The sequence below is a fragment of the Mixophyes fleayi genome, chromosome 2 (genome assembly GCF_038048845.1).
Source record: "Mixophyes fleayi isolate aMixFle1 chromosome 2, aMixFle1.hap1, whole genome shotgun sequence".
Classification (NCBI taxonomy): domain Eukaryota; kingdom Metazoa; phylum Chordata; class Amphibia; order Anura; family Limnodynastidae; genus Mixophyes; species Mixophyes fleayi.
The window spans coordinates 348,702,049-348,722,636 of NC_134403.1; the positions used below are offsets into that span (position 1 = coordinate 348,702,049).

A 20,588-nucleotide genomic window follows, 5' to 3' on the forward strand; every position below is an offset into this window, starting at 1 on the left:
GACATCACTGAGACCATATATACTTAAATGTGGTAGGCAGCAGCAGCATTGCCCCCATGGAGACTGAGGGATGTGAGCACGAAAGTGATCCAGTATATTTATGCCATTGAAGACATCAAATAAATTAATAAATAAATATGCGCGCTAATGAATGCTGAATATCACTCTGGTCTTGCTCCTCCACATTTGATATTCTTATAAAATGTCATAGACTCCTTTTAATTCTTCTTCTGTGTTTGTGTTTTCATCAAAGCTCATCACTCCAGGCTTCCTGAGGCTGCCGCTGTCCATGGTACTGAAATGCTTAAGGCAAAAAAGAGAATCTTTGCAGCTGCAGTAAGCTAGTTGGTAAAAAGCCACTTTTCTCCGGCACTGTGCCAGCAAGACAAATTTCAGAATTAATGGCAAAGTTACATGTTTAATCTCTGCAATAAGCGTGATAAAAAATGATAGTTGATGCCTAAATCTGTTGGACCTTGTCAAATAGACCCTTTATTCGTGTGTCATAACTTTCCTACAATTGAAAGTTTGAGTGCATGGCCTAGTGGTCAGTATGGGATTATTAGGGACAGAGTCTGATGTTATTGAGGGTCTAACTTTAGGACTGAAAATATGGATGACAGCCAGTAAGGTGGCGTCAAACTTAGTACCCGAAGTTTGCTCATTGATTTTGCAGAGAAATTACATAAAACGATGTATATAATAACTATCTAAGTGAACTAAACACAATTAAGCATAGAAAGCACAAAACGTTAGAGGGTCTTTAACAGTCTGCATATATAACTTCATATATTGTACTGTATATACAGTGAACGGGCGTGATCCGTCCAGGCACATATCTACTAACTTTGAGCGCATGCTTTGCAAAATCACTCTGTACATGCCCAGAAGGAGATAAGCCAGGAAACGCAAACCTGCATTCTACGTCTATGAGCGCAAAGGACACTTACTTCAGCCTATGATTTCAAGGAGTGAATGGGGTGAGTAAGGGGATTTTCTGCCATAGTTAATGTACAATAGGGGCGTGCTAAACTCAAGCACATGTAGCCGTGTCCGAATCAAGCTCTGGGCATAGTTGTTTTTCTGTCAAATCTATTGCTCCAGCTACAGAACTAGCTTAAGACAACAAATTGATTGCTCTGTTAGGCCTTACCCATAGAATTTACTGATCCTTAAAAAATATATAAAAATATCTACCCACCTCCTCACTCTTCACCCTAAAAATCAAAGCATGTCTAGTGCCAAAGTGGTCACATATTTTCACATATTATATGTGTCATGTGTACACTAGAAATAAACAATTGCCCAGAATAATTTCATAGAGCAGCGCTAGGTTTTCTAAAAGTGGTAGCTTGAAAATGGTAGGATACAATTAAAGCTTGTGCCCACTTTCTATAATATGCAACAGGAAACAATGAGTTAATTTTAGAAATTGATATTTGTATTTGAAGAATGGAACATGAAAGTCTGCTCACAGTGATGATCAGTGAAACATAATCATTGCTCTAGCAGCTCTTTCCTTGTTATATGTATGAAGTGAATCTAACTCAACTGTCCCCTCTTTACCCACAGTCTCATTGATTGCCAGTGGTAATTCCCATATACATTCATGGAAAATGTGTAATAAGGATGTATCTAACTTGTGTGGCTTATGAGCTAAATGTTACAATAACACCTGCTTCATTTGAACGTGAGTCTTGCTTAGTCCAAAGTTATGGTTTCTTACAGTGTTAACTTTTACCATATGTCTGGGTATGGTAATAATTTTTCTTATTTAGAATTAAATGTTGAATATTAGGCAAACTGTTTTTAGTTCATTTTAATGTTAATTCTTTTTATTTTACATAAGATTATAGTTTGGGTATATATTAAGGACTTCATGTGGAGTTGGACAGAAGTCCATTTGTGTAATGTAAAATATGAATTTTACTACATTGCATGCCCGCAAAAAAGACTTACACCATAGTCTGTATGCAGAATCAGTCGCATCCTGCATATATGACTCCTTACACTTATAGAGGCTGATCAGAGGAGGCAAGGGGTGTGCAAGTGTAGACAAAGAAAAATAAGGGCATGTTCAAGTAAATACAACCAATGCCTACCTGGATGCAAACGCAGATATGCCTGTCAGGAAACATCTATTGTGGGTGCTCTACCCCTGATGTAAATTACACACTGAATGATGACAATCAGGTGAGATGCGTCTGATCTAGCTTACTATGTAGAATGTGTTTTTTTTTCTGACACAATTTATACCTGTATTTTAGATGGATATTGAATTCAACTCTACATGAGGCCAAAGTTGGTTTCCCTTAGGAATGATACAATATTAGTGCTGTCTGTCATCTTTATTTACTTGTGTTGTATTTTATGAGGTTGATTGTCCACTTTTTTTGACGGCTGATCTTGTCTTCATTGCTAGGAATAGAGCACCCAGAAAGTTTTTCTCTTTAGCTAATTGTGCCTTTTAGGATCTAGTGCATTCTTCATCTGGCTTCTCTATGGACAACATGACAATGTCTCTCCTATGTTATTAAAATGGTTTGAAATTGGTATGAACGTAGGATTATTTTTAGGCTGCGTAATGATGAATGATCCAAACATTTTAACACTTAGGGGTATATTTATTAAGCTGCGGGTTAACAAATTGGAGGTGTTTTCTAAAGCAACCAATCAGATTCTAGTTATCATTTGCTTAGTACATTCTACAAAATAACAGCTAGAATCTGATTGGTTGCTATAGGCAACACCTTCACTTTTTCAAACCCGCAGTTTAGTAAATATACCCCTTAGTGCCTCTCAACCTGCCACATGAAAACTATATTTTATATCTTACAGGATAAAGGCACTGTATTATATTAACATATATGCAGCTAAAATGTTCTTCATTTGTCTAAGCAATCTGTTATTGTATGATAGTAACATATAAAACAGACAAGGTTTCTCCATTGCCTGAACCTAACACAAAGAACTCTGTTATTAAAAAAAAATAATCTCTGGATTTTTTATTTTTTCAAATCCACCAACGCATTCTTAGAAAGCAATCTATAGAATGAGCCATTCAAGTGGTGACTACGATGCTGTCATTGTCAGGAAGGTTAGCAAGGCATATCATAAACTCAGCGTGATAGAGTACAGTATATCACAGTCAAGTATGCTGATTCTCAGTCAATGTTATGCACTATAGGTTTCCAGCTACTGTATTCCCAAGCAGCAATAAATCTTTATCGACTTGCAGGCTCTAAATCAATGCATATAGTTAAAGAATGCCTAAAAACCATAAAGGCAGTTTTAGGGGGTGAGAACAGTTTTCATTCACTTATAAAGCAGGGATTGTATTATTTAATGACTGGAGGACACAACATTGTGGAGTTACTGCTGTCTGTAGAAACCTGATGGGTCTGATTCAGAGTAGTAGGATGTACACCAGTTTGCGTAGAGTATCTTACGCGAAATTGCTCTGCACATGATTATAAAATGGGCGTACATATATGTTCTAGGCAGACTTGCGTGTTTCAGGCACTTAAGCCTTCCTGCATCTACAGAGGCAGGACAAGAGAAGGAAGGGCGAGTACAGCCAAGTCGTGATAACGCAAATGCGGCTCAAGCAGACCTGCAGAATCATGCATATGCGTCTGTTAGGAGGGGTACAAGTGCGTGCTGATAATGATGACTTATCGTAAACCAGACCCATATGTTGCTGATGCAGAGATGGGTGCTCGCCAACCTGCCTTTTGGCGGATATATGCTTGATAACACCCATTTTGTATCCAACTCTGAATCAGGCTCTACATGTTTTGCTCTTTCCATTGTTAAAGTTTTTCTCATCCCTTTAAAATGGAATATTAGAAATGTTTAAACAGCATGGCTGGGTAAAATAATGGAGATGTAAAATGGCTGCAAAACAAAATCATTTGTAGAGTACAGTGCAAGCAGAGCAAATTACTTTCTCAATAACTTGGATGGGACAACATCTCTCAGAGATATGATAGTCAGAAATATCATTCAAAGTAAAGTAATTATAATCACCAAAATGTCCTATTATGCTACTCCTTAAATTGTGCTGCCCTAGGCAGACACCAAGTTTGCCAACATGTTAATACAGCCCAGCATTTCAAAAATGTTTACGCTTTAGTCACTTTTTAATGTAAAACCTTATTTATTATACATTCTAAACATAATCTAATTCTATTATTATAATATATTATAAAAAGTCAGTTTTATACACATTTGTACTTTATGTTTCATGTGCGTATACCTGGCATGTATCTATTCCTCCTTCGTCATATCCCGCACAGACCATTCTGTTGGTTATGTTATACTCTGGCATCTGCTGCTGACATTTCTCATTGGATATCAGCGGAACGTTTGCTTCTTGCAGTATAGTTGGAATGGCACCTGGTGAAATACAGCAGAATGGACGGAAATAAAACAGTTAAACATTAAATTCTGAGCTATAAAAAGTCAGGGTAGGAAGCCTAGTCACATGTATCATTGCAAGCAAAGCAGATAATTTAATTTCAAGCTGTCCGTTTTTACACAACATATCCATTGGATCAGCATTTCCCAGCAGTTGTGATTTTAAATTGGTGGCCTGATTGCAAAGCAGGTCAGTAATTACTTGCATTTTATTATCATGGATGCAATAAACAGTGCTAGTTTATAGGGTTATTAAAATGATTTCATCACATAAATTTTGATTTAGAAATACAGCATAATAAACTCAATTGCCATGTTGATGAGATTGTTAGTGGGAGGGTTTTTTTTAAAAAACTTTTTTTTTTGTTGACTAGAAATGTTTGCAGTCATAATAGAAGGAAATAGCATTAGGACAGTGTCCGTGTATCTGCTGCATTGCAGATAGCCCTTCTCACCTATCCTGTAGCCTTATAACTCCAAAAATGTTCATTTCTAAGAAAATGTTATTGTCATTTTCTAGAATTAAAAAAAATGAATGTACAGATGTTCACAGCAGTTATGCAATAAATATATAACTTTATTGTCAGCTATTTTTGGTTCTCATGTTCGGTTTCTCGTTCCTCTATTTACCGATAACCTAGATTATCGCAGGAATAGAGAATCTAGCTTCACACCTATTTAAGAAGCAAATTTTGCCGGGCAAAAAAGTGATACTCTTACCGCTTTGCCAGGTAGTCCAGGGTGACTCTGCGCATTCATTGCCGTTCACACATGGGTATTTGAACTGGAAGCCTGGGCTTGGGTTTCCAGTTCAGTTTTCATAACAAAAAAAATATATTTTCAATTCTTTATCTAAGGTAAAAATGCTCTATTTAAATAATAAAGCATTTTTTCCAGGACTGGGCCATCCTGTGATGGTGAAAGCAGTAGGAAAACTTGTATTGGTGCTGTACATTGAAAATAACTTCCACTTTGCATGGGGTAGTCTTTGCCAGAGATCCCTGGTGAAAGCTATCCTCGGCAATACTCAATAACACTGTCCCAGGGGTTTTGGAAATAGGGGGATGCCCTAAATCCAGTGTAAACTATTTTTTGCCAGAGAAAAGGCTTTTCTCCCTTTCTTAAATAGGCCTCTAATAATGTATTATATACAGCTGGTCAAACATATTGCAATACTGCTGGTGACATTGGAGGATTGCCCCAGTATCACAGTGTGTATTCAGATCAATGGATCATTATCGAACATGTCCATAAATGTATTTGGAAGATGAACATTTTCCACCTGTGGGTTATTACCTTGCTAACAGGCTGCAGTGTTATCAGAAAGGGAATCAGTCACTACGCGGATACTCTATCAATGTAACCGTAGCTGCTGACATTTAAAAATATATTCCAGGGATATTTTGCTGCTGAGCCAGTACATTCAATCAGATAACATATGATTCTGTCTCATTTGGCCTTGGAGCACTACAATCTCCATCATGTCATGCTTATTGCATTTGATATTAGTATACATTTATGCATTTTTCTTACTTCTTTTTTTTCCATGATGTTTTTATTATGGCAGTAAAAGGTGCAAGAAAAAAAAAACGTCACGTGTGACAATGTAATAACAAAACAACATGTGAGAAAATATAGTAAGGAATAGAATGTTTTGCAATGGTAGACAAAATATAAACCATCCAGCTGGGATACCGTAGCAGATGAAGATAGATAAAGATTAAACTTACAGTAGCAGCTTCAGCTAACACCTAAAACTAAGATTAAAACTAAAACTAAGGCTAAGGCTAGTGCTCACCCAAACCTAGGGATCAGCAATACATCCATGGAGTTGGAAGTGGGATGCACAGAGAGCATACAAAGAGGAGTCTAGAGGTAACCATGTCTAGAGATGGCAGAGCAGCGTGAATCCACTGTTGGAGGACGGATTTGCGGCCTGCGGTGGCCATTGTCATCAAGAGCTTTCTATCAAGTCTTGAGATATTGGGCTGGTCTAACAACCCAGTATGGCCCACTCGGGGTTATATGTGAGGGAAGCACATTACCATAGAAGGCATTAAGTGTGTCCCACGATGCTCGTATATCCCGAGACTACCAAAGACAATGATACAAACTTGCTTCAGGTTGCGTATATTTTAGACAGAGACTGTCTGAGGAGAGGTCAATCCTATATTGCCGCCGAGGGGACAAGTAGTCTTAGTGTAGTGTAGGATCATGTCTTGATAGCTGCAGCTGAGATGATATTAGGCGTATGTTGAAGTGTGAAGTATTTATTCCTTTTTAATAAATAAATATTTATTTCCAAAGCTTACATGATAATAAATGAATTAAGCATGTGGAATGGGCAGAATTTTATTCTGCAGTGTTCAATATTGAAAAATAGGGACATTTCCAGGGCCAAACCTTTAAATTTTGAGATTGTCCCTGAAAAAAAAGGGACATTTGAAAACTATGATGTCAAAAGAGATAGAGGACCTGATTCATTAAGGAATGCATATGCCATTATGCGCCGTATTTTGCGTAAAATCACCCAGAATCAGACCTTACGCCAGTGAAGGCAGCAACATCCAATTCATCTTCGAAAACAAGGCACCCTTACTACAGCTTATGATATTCATGGATGGAACGGAGAGGGGAAGTGGTGTATGTACTAGAGATGCCCAGACTCGGTTCCCCGAGAACCGAACATACCCGAACTTAGCAGATCCGAGTACCGAGCCGAGCCGGCCTCGGAATTGAAAATGAGGCAAAACGTCATTGTTATGTTATCGGATCTCGGATCTTGCGAGCTTTGGATTCTATAAGTACTGCCCTCCATGACGATCCAGCCCCATTTTCACAGAGGGACACAGAAGAGGTAGCACAGTTCTTGGCAGTCTCTAGTGCAGTTGGACAATGTCATAGGTAAAAAAGAAAGAGGAGGGGTAGGAGTGTTCTTCAAAGTCTCCAGTGACATTCAGGAGAGCTCCATTGCTCCATTGCTAATTGTCATTGCTGAAATACAAATAATAGGTCTGGCAGGCTTGGTCTTCTAAATCTGCAGTCTTTGTTTGAAAGTGTATGAAAATAATATTGTGACCTGTGAGGTGATAAAAAGTCACTGCAAATTACTTTAAATTAGTGTTATTGAGGTTAATAATAATGTAGGGGGGAAAAAAAGCAAAAATATGTGATTTTAGCAAAAAAAATAGGGATTTTAGAAAAAAAAAGTGGGATCCAAAACCAAAACACGAAAGGGCGGTTTTGCGAAAACCAAAACCAAAACATGAAGCTAATCCAGATACAAAATCAAAACCAAAACCAAAACCAGAACACAGGGGTCATTGAACATCTCTAGTATGTACGTAGTCAATGTACAGGAAGGTCATACCAAGCTGGAGCACACGCAGCAGCATCCGATTCAAACTTTGGCCATCTCTCAGGTACGTGTTTTTCTATTGTATCACTTGCACCAGCTACAGGGCAGGTGTAAGTGCTGAGTGATAGTGATGACGGTCGCGTATACATGCTAGAACATGTGTTTGCAATCAGTTTCAACTGTAAAAATGTATCTTATATACTGTAGACATTAATTACATCCTGATAAATGTATTTATTGGGAAACAATTAATTTTTTTTTAATTTTCTTCTGTATTAGTTTGAAATATTCTGCAGTGTATTGTCTGCTAGAACAGAGTGCTCTTAAGGCAATTTTCAACAATTGTGCTTATGTCCGATTTATGTATATCTTTATAAATACATACAATATGTTCATTGTGCATGCCACTGAACCACAACAACCAGACAGCAATTAACGATGTATCTGTCTAGTGAAAGATAGAAACCAAAGTAAGTGTCTGATTGCTTGCTATAGTTTAATTTATAAAGTGCACCTACATGGAATATAAGTTAATGAGCCCTAGAGAATCACTTTGTCAAGGCTGCAGTGCAAAAAATGGAAATCAGAATAAAGAAATGTGTTTTAAAAAGTTGCATATTCAACAAAAATGTTTCATAAAAAAATATAAAGCACAAGAAATGTAAATATCTAACCTTCTAAAATGTGTTTTAAATAACATTTTTTTTAAAATCAGTAATAAACTGTTTGTAAATTGATTTGCGAACTATTGGTCCAACACTGCAAAGAGTTAAACAAACTGCACTGTAGAAGATTTACTCACCTCCAACTGTTACATATGTCTGCTAAAGAGTTTAGTTATATATTGATGTTGTGCATGCCTGGACAACCTGTGACTCTCCAGGTGTTGTGTAACTACAAGCCCCAGCATGCTTTGCAAGCTCATTAACAGCCGATAGCTGGCAGGGTATGCTGGTACTTGTAGTTTCACAACATGTGGGGACCCACAGTATGGCCAGGTCTGGTCTAGTGTTATAATGGGTATTAAGAAATTATGGCTATGGACTTCAAGGAAGGCCCTCAAAATGTGCTCTCTTCACCTCTGTATGTTGAATAATCTCATTCCACATAATGGAATCTTGCGTTCCACAAAAAGCAGTGAGCCTACTCTATACTTTGGAAGCAATGCTCTAGCTCCGCCCAACCACTCCCATTGGCCGCTGCAAATTTCTGTTCCACCACAAATGCTGCCATGTTATTGTGCAAACCCATGCACTTTGGTGGTGATCTAGGAGTACTTGTGCCCATTGAGGCTCACAGCATCCCCAAAGTGGATTGTGTACTTCATAAATGAGACCTTTGTTTTACACTCTAGACTCCTCTTGCACTTCTTTGTCATGTATTTATAGGTAAACATAGCTGTTTATTTTTGTTTCCCTAGGAGACAACACACAGATTATTTCTTGATGCAATAATGTATTTAGTAAAAGTTGCAGGATGATACATATAATTTCATAAATTAACACAATATCACTGTGGAAATTTTCTTTAAAGAGCCTGGTGTGACATTTTCATAATATTTAGTTATTACCTTGACTTTGCAATCGACCCCACCCAGCAATGGAACAATTCAATCCTAATGGAAACTCTTGTTGGATCTCGGGTAAGCACACTGGTTGTATGTAATCTGTGGACAGACAGATGTAGGTATAACAAACAATAGCACATCTACTCATTCTCCACTTTATATGCAGGTAGAAGCAGGTTATCCGTATTTGTGGAAAGGAACCATAGTTCATAGATTGTAAGCTTGTAAGCAGGGCCCTCTTACCTCTCTGTCTGTGATGTCCAGTATTGTTTTATCACTGTGTTTGTTCCCAATTGTAAAGCGCTACGGAATTTGCAGGCGCTATATAAATAAATGTTAATGATGAAAAATTTCAGATTAAGTGGGTAACTCTTTTTCCCTCACACATTACTTTGTCTTCTGTAGGCCTACCACCATCAAAATAATAATAATTTTGATTGACTTTACTGGTTGAATAAATTTATTTCTCTTCTCGGGACATGGTAGAGGGTGGGGTCATTGAAGGATATATTGGAGGCTTAGTGAACATGGTCCTTTGTCCTGAGAATTTCTGGCTTTCTTTAATTTTTCATCCAGTACTAATTAAACATAAAAAAAAGATATAAACCCTGTGGGTTTAGGGTAAACTATTGTAAAGCATCAGCGATGTGTAATACATTTTCTTTCGCAATGGCAGCTACTGTTAGATCTAGGATATCACCCTTTTTGGAACACCTTCTTTGGATGTATGTATCTGTGTGATACCCCTGAGCGATGTGGCCTGAATGGAATCACCTCTGAGGTGGGCTTGTGTAAATTGGTGGGACCAGAGAATTTAAAATGGCCACTCCAGTGCCCAGGAATAAACTTTGACTTCCTCCTGAGCTTAGTCTTAAGTTGACCCTTAAATAATGACAACAACTGTACCTCACCTTCAGTTTTAAATATCTACACTTGGGCTTAAACTCTTGTTTAAGGACTCAATTGCTCCCAACCAGGGCTAGTGATAATGACAGTTGCAGTTTGCCAAGTGCCTGCCAATATAAGTGCCAAGGGAGACAGTGGGATTAAGCTGTAATGAGTTTTCTACTCAAGAAAAGAATCCTGAGTTCTAAAAGAGAGGTTGAGGAACCCAGTAATGTTCAATTTGCTGTAAGTAACATTAAGAAATCAAGGCACAGCCCAACCAGAGGAAATCAGCCTGACGTCCTAGCGAGTCGTGAGTAGTGGTGTAAATGTCTGCTCTAAGAAGCATCCAGAGAGTAGCATGTGTGTTACGCCTCTCCACCCATGAGTATCATATGGGGCACGATGCAGATTGGCAAAAGGGAGGAGATAGTGAGGTGAGACCAGCGCAAGGAAAGGGATGCTAATAAAGCCAAGACTGTAATAACATGAGGCAGAGAGAGAGAGAGCCACCTCTGCTCCCATCTTGCAAAGTGATGCTGTGAATAATTTAACAAAAAGATGTTACTGTGTCAACAGTAGTTGTACTGCACTACCATGATTGTGACAGCTTAACATATACTTAACATTCCTTTGTGATTAATTCTGCATGTGTAGGGGACATCAGCTGAATTAAACACTGTACCTAGGATGAAGGGGGCTGACCTTGATAGCGAGTATGGGGATCTCCAGAGGTAGGTGTCTGAGTGTGTGAACCTACACCACACCACATATGTACAGGGGATTACACATTTATATCTGAAGCACCAACATATTCGGAAGTGCTGTACAATCAGGGAGGAACATGTGATCTATAATTCAGTGATACAGTCGGTGTAATGCCCTGCTAGCAGGCACTTACAATGTAAACAAAGTGTGTTGAATAACATAGGACCCAATAAAATAATTGGCTGGATATTAGTTCAGCTCCCAAATGTTTGCCTCCACTGTGTATAGGATACACTCTGTTGCTCCTTCTCATTTGGATGATGAGTGATTAAAGTATTAGCACTCTGCTGTGTCTTATAAATCAGGGATCTAGTTATAAATTACGACACAATATTATATATAGTCTGCAAAATGTAGCACTTTAGTGGAATTTCGCTTTACGTGGTACCAGACCCACCATAAAGCAGAAGGAATTGAACACAATTGTTCCTGCTCTTTTCAAAGACATATACATTCTGCTAAATGTAAATTTACAAATAGAGTGCAAAATGGCACTGCGTGGAACGCATAAGTGACAGTCAAAGACTGTACCGTCGGAACTTCTAGTATCGCACCTTTAGAGTTTAACGCACTGAAAGCATTAGCATAGAGACTCAGGAAAATGACTCGAGCGCTGAATTGAGTGGGATTCTGTGTTAAAACAAATCAACAAGGCACGGCAGAAAGATTTGAATGACCTTTTGACACTATAAATGTTGTGTATATCAGGCATGAAAACTAATCCCAGCTTCACACAGTGCAGCAGTAATAAACCAGCTTCCAGAAAACAATTTGTTGAAATATGGATTTTTTTTAGGCTTGGCCTATGAACTATACTGATTCAGTACTGGGAGACCAGATCTCACTTTATAGCTTCAGATTCTATAACTTGCTATCAGCACACATTCTGCCCTCTTTTCCTTTTAATAAATCCACTTAATCCGAAAAACAACTAAAATCACATAATGATCAAAGACAATTTTTACATAAAACTTGTAGGAGTGTATGCAAAAATATACTCCGAATCTTATGTATAAAGAAAAGTGTCACATTGATGCATTTCCAGTTGGGTATATCTGTGTATACATTTACATATTTTTCTTTATTTTAGTTTTAAAATCTGAACTTGGTTATAAACAATTTCAAAGAAAGATATCTTGCTGTGATCCTTCTCTCTAACAATATACTGCAGTGTCTGTTTTGTGCTAGTGTTATAGAAAAACCTGCAGATCTTATTCTATAGTGTTTAACCAAAGGGGGTAAAGAAATATAGCTGTTTTGCATAAACAATAAAGAGTGCAATGCATTATGGGAAACTTAACACTCAAAGGAAAGATATTTAGATGAGGTAACATGACAGTTTTACCAATTTATTGCACACTATAGCGTGATTTGAGGGTTTTGTCTGCTTATTTAAGAAGCACTCTCTTTACGTGAGGTCTTTCCATGTATTAATTTAGTGGTAATTTATTTTTCTGTTAGGAGCGTTAGACCCTGGTATTTAGTAACTTAAGCTGGGTACACGCTAAACGGTTTTCGTCCAATAATCGGCTCAATCAGCCGACATACGACCACTCGTTCAAAAGTCGGGTCAGTGTGTGTAGTGACACGATGGTCAAAAGTCTGCCCAAATGGACGATTGTCGCCTCATTTGGTTGGTCGTACCGTTTAATATTTTCATTCCAGTCTCGTTTCCGTTGTGTAGTGTGTATAAACTTCTGACTGATCCACAATAGTGAGTACGAAATTACAGTCATTGCTCTCGACAACATGCCTGTAAAAAGTCACTAAAGGGACGTCCGCTCTTCCTTTTATCGTCCTAAACAAGGCTAGTGAGTATGCAGTCCATGGACCGAGCGATCGGACCATCGATCGCATGTAAAATCACTCGGCATAAAAAGTTGGTTGAAATTTTTGTAGTGTGTACCCAGCTTTAGAGAAAGGTAAGCAGGAGTTTCAGATCAGATGGAACTGGAATGTGGGACCTGATTGGACAGCCAACCGGTTCAGTCTGTCAGCAGTAACCTCTTATTCCTTTCACTGCTAAATCTCTTATATCAATCATCTAATGCTTTAGTGACCGATGAAGAGCACCTTTAACAATGCGAGGCTACTACCTCAAGAGGCACAATGTATGTATATGGCATGGGAGGCCCCAGGACCAGGTTACATACTGATGGGTTAGCTTGTCAATGTAGTGTTTACAACTGCTGCACTTTCATGAACTTGTGGCCAGTGCTTGAGGAAAATTTTAATATCTAATTCTATTTTAGATTTTATTTTTCTTAAGAAGTTGTAGTAGGAGACCAACTAGCTGCATTATATGGGTTTGATTGGGATCTTCATCTCCAGGAAATGTCCTTGCTGAAATTGTTACATCATATAAGGGCTGTGGCTGGCAGGTATTTTAGAATACTGCTATGTTCTGACTAGGCATCTACAGCTTCTAAAACAATATTGCGCTCAGTCAGGGTAGCTTGAAAGTGAAATGGAATGATGTTCCATTTACACCAAAGTAAAACCAATTGTCAAAGTTTTGCAAGAGTAGTGAAGGACAAATTGATTAGACGATTCTGAAATTCAGACGAATTTCAGAGTTTCAATTTCTTCATGGCAGAAATCATGGCGTTTTAATTTACCCATCTGAAATTGCCTAATATTTTCAAATCATTTCATTGACATGTAATTTGTGACTTCTGGGGCCTGATTCATGAAGGATATTAACTTAAGAAACTTCTTATTTCAGTCTCCTGGACAAAACCATGTTACAATGCAAGGGGTGCAAATTAGTATTCTGTTCTGCACTTAAGTTAAATACTGTCTGTTTTTTCATGTAGCACACAAATACTTGATAGCTTATTTGTACACTGAAATTTAAAGTTGATATTTGTGTGCTACATGAAAAAACAGTCAGTAATTAAAATTGTGTGCAAAACAGAATATTAATTTGCACCCCTTGCATTGTAACATGGTTTTGTCCAGGAGACTGAAATAAAAAGTTTCTTATGTTAAGATCCCTCATAAATTAGGCCCCTGCTTACCATTTCTTGTGATAAGTAAAATCAGGCATAATATTATATAGTTTATTAGATAATTAAGGTTTCTGCATCTTGAAGGTGAAATAAAGAATGCAGTGTTCTGATAAATAGAGATTTTTTTCAAAATAGGGACACATCGGGCTTGATTCATTAAGGAAAGTAAAGCAAATAAATGAGTAAGTTTTCTCCTTGACAAAACCATGTTACAATGCAAGGGGTGCATATCAGTTTATTATTTTGCACATAAGTTAGATACTGGCTGTTTTTCAAGTAGCACACAAGTACTTGACAGCTTTATTTTTACACTGAAATTTAAAGCTGATATAGGACATGCCCTTCCCCAACTATAAATCTGTCCCCACATTTTAATTTTAGCTCCCACTCCAATGCAACATGGTTTTGCCAAGGTGCAAAGTTACTCATTTTATTTTGCTTTACTTTACTTAAAGAATCAGGCCCATTGTGTTTTGTAGGTTATTTGTTTGATTGAATATAAGCCATTTGTGTGCATCATTTTCTTTTTTTTAATTTATTTATGCTTTATATAGCATATCCAACTTTATGTAGTACTGCACCTGGCTTTCTTCAAGTGCAGAGAACTGATCTAACAATGTAGATTTTGGTTCCTGGGTCACATAGAACTGACAAAGGTACAGTGCAAGGTCTCCAACAACTTTTCAGTGTCATTGCTTAATGCTGAGCAGCCTTAAAGTACTCCCATCGCCAACACACCATCGAGGCTGCCATTTTATGAGCTGGAACAATGTCATCAGAACACAATATATCAATCCAGTAGGAACTAGTGACGATGGTTGAGCTTACACAATGGCTGCCTCCACTATATGTAGGCAAAGGTTATCACTGAACTAGCTCTTCCTATTTGCAAAATACATTTTGAAAGTAGGTGTATACCCTCCACAAATCACAATTTTTAAAGCAATCTGCTGGGAGGATCTATAGCAGTAGGGCATACCTGGCATTTTATGACTAAATATGACATATGACTGAATATGACACTAACACCAAGAAAACATAAGAATTTGACTCTGTACTGCTGCTGAGGATCTACACCGTTAAATATTGAGATTCAGCAAATAAATAATAAAATAATTAGGGATTTATTTATGGAGCAATGCAGACATGGCATGTACAATATTATCCCTTATTGCTGCTTTTTGCAGCAAAAAGGGATGAATTAGCGTGGTCATTTATGAAAAAAGTCATGCTGGGACATTGCATCCGATAAGAGGCTGTCCCAGCATGACACAATTTAATTTGCAACTCTGGGTTCTGACCTGGAATCTTTACTGAGCATGCACAGTTTCATTAGCTAATACAGGGGAGAGCACAAAAGGCTGCCAGAGAGGGATCCGAAGATCGCCATCTGAAAGCCATCTTCAGCTAAACTTTTCGGAGCTTGATAAATTTGAACAGACTGCAGTTACTCTTGAGAATTACGGATACCGAGGTATTGTGCAGTACTTTGCCTAATGCAGGAGATATCTCTGATATTTTCTCCATTAGGCTTTTGTTAAATTGCCTAGATTCTTAAAAATACTTAAACCATGCAGAAAAAGCAGTTTCTGCATGGTTTAAGCCTTGATAAATGGTCCCCTTATTCTGCTGTATGTTATCATATTGTCACAATTTGCCCCTGGATGAAGTTCAGCATCTCCTCCCTAGATGCTGCTGTGCCGTTATCTGTTTCTGTCTGCAAAATCATCATTGGATCTGGATCATGATCAGCTGTGTCTGGACTTTATAAGACTGTCTTTTCCTGCAAACTGGGGTAGTTCTGCTGCTATTCTTCCTGTGAAAGCTCCTGTGACTTTATCCTGACTTGCTTCCTGGTATTTGACTCCTGCCTGTTCCAATGTTTTGCACCTCATCTTGTGATCCAGACCCCGGCTTCGTTTGACCTTGCTCCTGCTTACTCCCTGGTATTATTGTGGATGTGCCGGCTTCTGACCCCTGGCTTGCCTGGTCCTCCTTTTGCCTGATTCTCCCATGGATCATCCAGTGCCTCCTGCCTAAACCTGGTATTCCAGTCTCCTTATGCCTACACTTCATCTGTTATACCTGGACATCTGTATTTCCTGTTTCAGTGGCTAAACATGGTAATCCAGTCTTCTTGAGTCTTCTTTCTGCAAATATCTTGCATTACCAAGTGATTATCTCTATGCAAGTACCCTGCCTTTCCTGACAGCCTATACCTACAGTAAACCTCTTGTGCCTTTTCTTCAGCTCCTCAGCTAAATCTGGTTATCCTAACAACCTCTACCTAAGTCATCCTGTTGTGCCTGGTCACCAGCTCCCTAACTAAACCTGGCTATCCTGATAACCTGCACCCGCATTCATCCTGTTGTGCCTGGTCTCCGGCTTCCCAGACAAAACTGCTCATTCTGACAAACCTGTACATGCAGTTACCCTGTTGTGCCAGGTATCCAGGACTCCTGTTTCAGTACTCCTATTCCTGAGCTAACCTGGTAACCCTGGGAACCTGTTTCAACTGTTTCTATGGACTTATGTTCACTGCCTTATCATTTACTGCATCTTGTTTATACCTATGACCTGTGTTTAAAATAAAACCACTTTGCTTTATTCACATTACTCTTCGTGGACTTCATATTGGGAATTCTGGCACATATTGTCTAATGTTTCAAAATTCTAAATTTTCAGCACTTGTATAGTAACCATACTGCAAGTAGCAGCCATAAGGCTATAGAAATGATCAACTATACATTTTATATAGAACGTTCATTTATCTACATATTATATTCCATATGTACACCATACTCAGAATTCTGTTGGAGGCATATTAATGTGATCAGAACAAAATGCCATATTATATTTCACTTACCTGTATAATTTACTGTAAATTCTAGATGCATCATTATAATGTCACTATCTTTGGTGCGCCTGTTATAATGTGGATTTATAACAATCTGATCGATCAATCTTGTTTCCCTTGGTGGATAAGTGAGGTTTGAACTATCGTGCATTCCAAGTACGGCTTTCCACCTGGATGGTATTAAGTTTCTTCTGCAGATTACAAAGAAAAGTTCCAAATTTTTAATGGCTAGGTGACGAGTTTGAACGATTCCCCCTCTATTATTTGTGTTAATCTTTGACCTCTTTAGCAGTACACATTGTTTGAGCCTTGTATCAGATTAGTGAGACAGTTTATTTTAATTGGAAAGCGCTTAATGTTTTTTGACTGCAAAGCAGGACATGAGTTTCCTAACACAGAATTATCAGCAGATTCCTTGATTCCAGCCAGAAAACTATAAATTATAACAGTAGCGGGAGACACAATACAATTATGAAGGGGCTATTAACTTAATTATTATGATTCCTTAAACAGCTAAGTTAAAAATCTCAAGCCAATTAGTCATCAGCCCCATGACGCAAATGATTAGTATGCTGCATCTGAGAAACAATTGGTTTGAAAGATTGGTTCTTGGCATCTTGTTGCTGCATGAGGAAAGACTAAATGCAGTAAACATAGCAGTTGATATCTGCTTTAGAACCAAATGGGAAATAATTTGCATATCGCTAAAGGGTTTATCTGCTAACCACACATTTCCTGCAAATCAGTATTATACGTTAACCAAACACATGAATATAAATGACCTGAGCTCGGATTGGTCAAATAACAGCTGCTTGAATATTGAATTTCTCACACTGGATAAATATATACAGAGTGGCTGTTAAAATGGAAGAAGTTGTGGTCTGAAGTTTAAGTGAAACATTATGGCTTCTAAACAAGTTGCTTAAATCAAAGTAAGACTTCAGACACACAAGAGTTTTTTTTTAATCTGTTTTCTGTGCACTCTTCCCATTAAAAGACGCAAAACAAGCTGTACTCCGCTACAATGAGCGATGCTGGACACATCAATAGTTTTTTTTCTCTATTATGTTGTTTGCTTTTGTATTGCTGTTTTTTTAAAAAGTGTACATGTTCTTTTTCTCAATTGCTATTTAAAATTATTTGTTATGGACGATCAGCAATGACTTTTCTCTCTCAATTTTGAGCTTTGGAGGTGTTTTTAAGATTTTTTTTGTCTGTGTTCTGTTTTCTATAAACGGCACCAAAGGCACAAAAGAATGTTGGGATATCACAAAAAATGTGCTTTAAGTGAATGCAAAAAAATCCAGATACCAAACAGAAAGATTCTACAAGTAATGCAACTATGGCTATAACTGTGATTGCAAATCTTTCAGCTCCTATGTATCGCAAAGATACAGCTCCTGTGTTCAACTGCAGTCAACTTCAAGGATTACGTATGTCTATGGGGAAGTTGGCAGGTTTGCACAAACCAATAATATAATAAAAACATATGCAATGAGAACAGAAGTGACATAAAGCTGTGAATATGACTAATAGTGAGAAGAGTGTCTATCCTCCAAATAAGCTGGTGCATTGGCAGTAAAATTATACATAATGCAATGTATACCAAATATCAGTGAATTAAGTGTCTTCTGATCCTGTAAAAATTGTAACGTTTTTCCATTAGATAGCAAACTTTCTTTCAGTTGTGCTATAATATGATTAGTGTTTTCATTACTGAGTGTGGTGGTACTGTCCACCTGCTGTTTTTTGATAAATAGAGGGGGGGGTGAGGGCATAAACCAATATCTTACCTAGGGCCCTATGTGGTTATAATCAGGCTCTGGTTGTACACCCTATGTAATAGCCGATCAATCTTTGTTATTGTCTATTTATGTACAGTGGGGTATTTATGTGTTGGTGAGATTTCTAGAACATGTAACCTGGACCGTGAGGTCGGTGACTGAAGCCTTGCTGTTAATACTGTAAAATCCGGTCTACAAAGTGTACCTTGCTACAGTTTCTGATAATAATAGTTTCTTCTTTTATCAAGTTGTCCACCCACCATTTTGTGTAGGACACTGATTTTTATGTTCATTTGGGTATTTAATAAAAAAGACAAATTGAGCAATAAACCACAGAAAATCAACAACCAATCAGAAAATAACTTTGAATAATCTAGTGCATGTTAGAGAATGAAAGCACATTTATGATTGGCTGCTATGGATTATTGCACATTCTCACTTTGCCAATAAATAATCAGAACTGTCTTATGACTTAATATTATTTTACTGGTCACAACTTTATGGTCACAATCTAAATAACGTTTTACGCTCAAATATATCATGGAAGTAGTTAGCACGTATTGTTTTGTGCATGTGGATGCCATATACACCTATGAATAAAGCTTATTCTTGGTGCCTCAGAATGGTATAAAAGGATAGCAGTAGTGTGTAATCATTGCCCCTGATGGAAGTAAAGGAAACTGAAATAATCGTTGGGCAGAAAATGTTTTGTAATTTATTTTTTTCTTTGATTTTAATTTTGATTTGATTTTGAATTCTTCTATTGCTTTATTAAGATTCTTTTTTATTTTTGTACTCTGGTTTGCTGGGGCTAGTCTGTACATTTTATTTGAATAATTAAGGATATGCAATTTACTATATGGACCATGCACAGCACTTTTGAATTACTTTTTTGGTAGCTTATTGAGTGCATTCGCCCATATATATTTTTGCACCTATAAAAATACATGTGCATAGGACTAGATGGCCATGTCTACTTTGCATTTTTTAAGACACATCCCCTTAAGTTTGCAGGGGAAGGGGGAGTATCTGAAAATGCTCAACTGTGTAAAGGTGTAAATGTTATATGAAAGTCTAACTTCCTACCACTTTAGAAGCACACATTTCATGAAATTACACTTTTCTGTTGTTACCCTAAACCTGTTTGGTTTATTAGTTTCTGACTTAAATTATTTATGAGGAGACATTATTGATACTACTTTATTACTTTTACAATTCTGAGTGATTGAAACTTTTTTTTATTGTACATTAGACAAAGTGTTCCTAGAATTTTGTTTTATTATTATTTTTATTATATTACATACATATTGTATGTATGCAAACATCTCAAATCTCATATCAAATTACTCACCCTCATGCCCTCTTAGATCTACCTCTGACCTGCGCCGTCTCCCGTCTCTGGTAACCACCTCTCACTCCCGCCTACAAGACTTCTCCCGTGCTGCTCTCCTCTTATGGAATTCCCTACCACGCTCATTCAGACTTTCCCACATCTTTCAAATCTTTAGATGCTCTTTGAAAATCCATCTCTTTTTTAGAGGTGACATTATCCCCGACAACACTATACACACTAATGCACCCTCACAACTGTCCCAATCTCCACTCTGAGCCACATTTGCTCCTCTTGTTTCAGCTGTGCCCTCTTTCACTTAGGATGTAAGCTCTCTAATTAGCAGGGTCCTTCATACCCTTTGTTTTCTTGTCTCCACTAAAATGCTCCCTCATTACCTCTGCATCTTAAATGATCATCGCACTCTGCTTTTACTAAATCCAACTCCTCCCATTGGTCGGTATAAGCATCTTCTCCTCTGCAAGCACAATTTAGGGGAAATCTAGGCACAGCAGCAGAATTTGCGTTGTGCATTGTAAATGAGGCCAACAGAATGTTAAATAAATGTCTATACAAATGCTATAAAGAGGGAGGGAATTTTTTAACATT

General features: G+C 37.7%; 1 protein-coding gene across 1 annotated transcript in view; it reads right to left on the bottom strand.

Moving 5' to 3' along the window:
* The window catches only part of TMPRSS15 (transmembrane serine protease 15), a 224,362-nt gene that overhangs the window by 2,068 nt on the left and 201,706 nt on the right, over window positions 1–20,588 (bottom strand). Inside the window, exons 22-24 of the mRNA XM_075197836.1 lie at window positions 16,875–17,056; window positions 9,348–9,443; window positions 4,259–4,398 (exon numbers count right to left, since the gene is read on the bottom strand). Coding sequence (XP_075053937.1) covers window positions 4,259–4,398; window positions 9,348–9,443; window positions 16,875–17,056 — 418 coding nt within the window. The remainder of the gene's footprint in view (window positions 1–4,258; window positions 4,399–9,347; window positions 9,444–16,874; window positions 17,057–20,588) is intronic.